The following is a 3596-nucleotide window of genomic DNA, read 5'->3' on the forward strand; positions in this document are numbered from 1 at the left end:
GTTACGTTATTTTGTTTCGTTTCAGGTAATGACATATCTGTTTCAACTGCGGGCCTATTTCACGGGCGGCGAGTTGCAGGTTGAACAACTCGGTAAGTTATCAATTTGTCACACATCTAGCTTATATCCTGAAGAGGAAACATTTATGTGTTTGTCCACCATCATGACTTTATTTCATTTTCGAAATATCTATTTATATATAAGTTTTGAATTTGGAAATATCTATCGTTCGATAAGAACCTACCTACTGAATTTGAATGTATCTGGAATATTTTGTATTGCAGCCACAATAAAAAAATAAACAACTAAATCGTTTAAGTGTTGTAACTAGCCTAGCCTAGTTATTTTAATACTATAATACGCATATAGAATGTTTCTATTTTTACACTACAAAAGATCGCCGACGTCCCTATTGAGCAGCGACCACTCTAAGTTATAAAATAGCACCGAATGACAACAATTTCCTATCAAACAGAAAAAGATTCCCATCGATCAGTTGAAAACCCACAAAAAAAACGTTGAATGAACCCCATTTGTTTTTGGGACGTCGGTTGGAAATTAAAAGACCTTAAAGAACCTTATTTCAACTTGTGTAAATGACTTCTCCTCTAATCGATATCCACTTGTATCCAGGTAACGACGAAACAGAATCGTCCTATCTAGTGGGCAGGCACGACACGGACGACAGTTTGCCCCCGGAGCTGTTTTCCCGGGAAGTGAGCACTCGCCGCTCCAGGAACATCATGGAGAGACCGCCCGTGCTGTGAGTCCTATGTTTATTGTTTTAGATAAGTTGTATAATTGTATGTATGAATGAGAAATTGGTAATTACCAATTAATGCTCAATTTGAGTAAGATGGAAAATAAGGTAATGGAGAAGGAAATGTAAATTTTCGGAAATTACAAATAATAATTAATTAATCGTAAAATGATCTTGGGCGCGCATAGCGTGTATATTTCAAAATAAAAAGAAAATGAAGTGCTATCTATTTTAAAAAGAGTTCATTAAAAATTAAACCACATTTTTAAAAACAACAGCAAACAGGACTCGCAAGACTCGCGCCACTCGGCCGACCTCTCCCCGGATAAATCTCCCGCGATAAAGGACATGAAAGACATGCTTCTGCAGTCCAAGAGCATCCTGGGCAAGATGCTGTCCCCGGCGAGGGAGAGGGACAAGCCGAGCGCCAAGTGGTTCGACGGCAACACTGAGGTGAGTGCGGGTGGAGGGGGTTTAACCGACTGCGCAAATAATGGAGAGATTAGACAATTTCCCGAACTCTCTCATCGTCATCAGACCTTATTTGTTTCCACTGCAAGGAAAGGGGTCTCCTGTGAAGGAAGGCACAGAGCGCCTGTCTTGGGACACGCGTTTGTGCGTGCATTTATGATATTTAAATAACCGCTTTTTACACAGCTTTTTGAGGGGACTTTCACTAGCTGAAGTTGTAAAGAGGACCTTAAGCTACATTTCTGCATTATATTACGTCTTTAGATATAAGTACTAACATTTAACTGTTTATAATTGAAGCCCAAACTATACTATATAAAATATCGCCTCGGTCTATTTTTTTTCTAAAAATTTACTATTCGACTACTATATAATTTTATTATGTATGTAACAGCCTCTCCCGAGACCTGACAAGCTGATGACGCGCAAAGAGCTCACCGATCCCTTCGGCTCTGATGATGAAGAGGATCCTCCGCAAAATCCACCAGAGAATGCTATCCGTAAGAAACCTTTTTATGTATATGTGAAATCATCACCACCCATAAACTGTAAATGAGTTGCTCTATTTTAAGGGGTAAAGGATAAGGAAAGGATTGATGACGGAAAAAATTAATGGGCTGGGAAGGGAGAGGGTCGTGTCTAGTAGATAATTGTGGGTAGTTGTAAACAGATAGAACGTAGTTATGTGATGACGATTATTATTGTTTTTTTTTTATTAGAGTTGTAGGATAAGGAAATATTGCTGTTTTAACTGACATCCCCAAAGACCAAAGAAGTTTTCAATTAAGTAGACGGTATTTTGGGGTTTTTCTAATCGATAACTTTGTGAGATTTTTTACTCTAGAACCTGGAGCACTGTTTCTTCTCTCCAAGGACGTCAAGTTTTTTTTGTAATAAATTATTATTATTGTTTTTTATATGTATCTCAGCGAAAACGGAACAAAAAGTTTCTATCGAGCCGGCCACCACCGACCCTCTGAACGTTATCCAACCACAAGAAAGGGACAAACAGAAACCGCCCTCGCCAGAACTGCCCAAACCCACCCCGGTATGTTGAACCCTTTTATATATTCGCTTGTTTGTTTGTTTTCTACCTCCCCCCCCCCCCTCTAGTGATAGTCGATAGTTGTTTTAAACCATTTAGTTGAGTCATGTTTGAATAATTCTTTTATCCCCCAATTTTTGTGACATAATTCATGTTTATTCTTGAGCTATTTTCACATCGGTATGAGGAAGTGGTGTTGATAAAATGTTCGACATAATAAATTAAATTTTTTTAAAGTTTTAATGACGAGGTAGGATGAACGAATTCAAAAAAAATCTTGTTAAAAGTTTATTTATTAATCGAGCAATTCTTACTTGAGATAATAATCTCTGCATGATATATAAATAAACATAATTTTCAAACTCTTGTATCGTCAAGTGCATATTTTAGTAATTGATGTGAAATAGCTTAAGATTTCCCTACACTAAATAATTCGGAATCTGTCGAGTAACACTCATCTAGACTAAACCATGTTCATTTTTTCCATTCCCGAATCATCTCGGCTTCATTTGTGTGTGACCGCTTCCGATTGGACGGACGAAACGCTTGGACGCACCCGATTGGCTAAAACCGAACGATAACGCTTTCTGATTGGTCGAACCGCTTGTGTGTGCTTCCGATTGGCCAGCAATTGTTGTCTCGCCACGACGAGCTCAAGGAGAAGGCGAGACAGCTGCTCGAGGCGACGAAACGCGAGGCGAGGGAGAGGGAGAGAGTCGGGAGGCAGAGCTCGAAGGAAAGAGAGGAAAAGAGTGAGATAAACGGATTCAAAAAAGGCGAGAGTCCGAAGAAGGTGAGTGTTTGATGCGAGGCTGTGTGGTGAGAAATGTGTTGATGTGTTTTTTTTAAAGGTATGGAAATTAAGTGGATTTGTTTTATACTTGTGGGTTTTGGTTTTCGTTTGCAAAGATTTTGGGAAAATGTTTTATGTTCACGCAGTTCCAGAATTCTTTCATTCTTTCATTCATATATCTGTATATGAAAAATTGAGAGAAAAAAAACTTATGAGCTCTAAAAAAGCGCTATCAACGGCGAAATTTAAACCTCTTATTGTATTATCTCTCATTAGATCAAAATTGGAAAAGGGTTTGCTCTTCTTAGAATCCTCCATACTTTATTAGACTCACGAATATTATAACTTAAAAGATACCAGTTTTCTACTCAGATTGAGATTCACTTTTTACATTTTATTCGTAATTAATTGTAATCATTTAGAAATTCCTCCGTAGCGTGAGCACTGTCTTTTACATATACTTAGTCTGGCCATAAATACTGTTACACTTAATTATAAAAAAATATTACATTTGAATTTCGAATCTG

General features: G+C 37.9%; 1 protein-coding gene across 1 annotated transcript in view; it reads left to right on the forward strand.

Annotated features, from left to right (window-relative positions):
• The window catches only part of LOC119836018 (EH domain-binding protein 1-like protein 1), a 23688-nt gene that overhangs the window by 12151 nt on the left and 7941 nt on the right, over positions 1-3596 (forward strand). The window contains exons 12-17 of the mRNA XM_038361183.1: positions 15-92; positions 634-763; positions 1039-1213; positions 1626-1731; positions 2161-2279; positions 2905-3069. Coding sequence (XP_038217111.1) covers positions 15-92; positions 634-763; positions 1039-1213; positions 1626-1731; positions 2161-2279; positions 2905-3069 — 773 coding nt within the window. The remainder of the gene's footprint in view (positions 1-14; positions 93-633; positions 764-1038; positions 1214-1625; positions 1732-2160; positions 2280-2904; positions 3070-3596) is intronic.

The sequence above is a fragment of the Zerene cesonia genome, chromosome 22 (assembly GCF_012273895.1).
Source record: "Zerene cesonia ecotype Mississippi chromosome 22, Zerene_cesonia_1.1, whole genome shotgun sequence".
NCBI lineage: Eukaryota > Metazoa > Arthropoda > Insecta > Lepidoptera > Pieridae > Zerene > Zerene cesonia.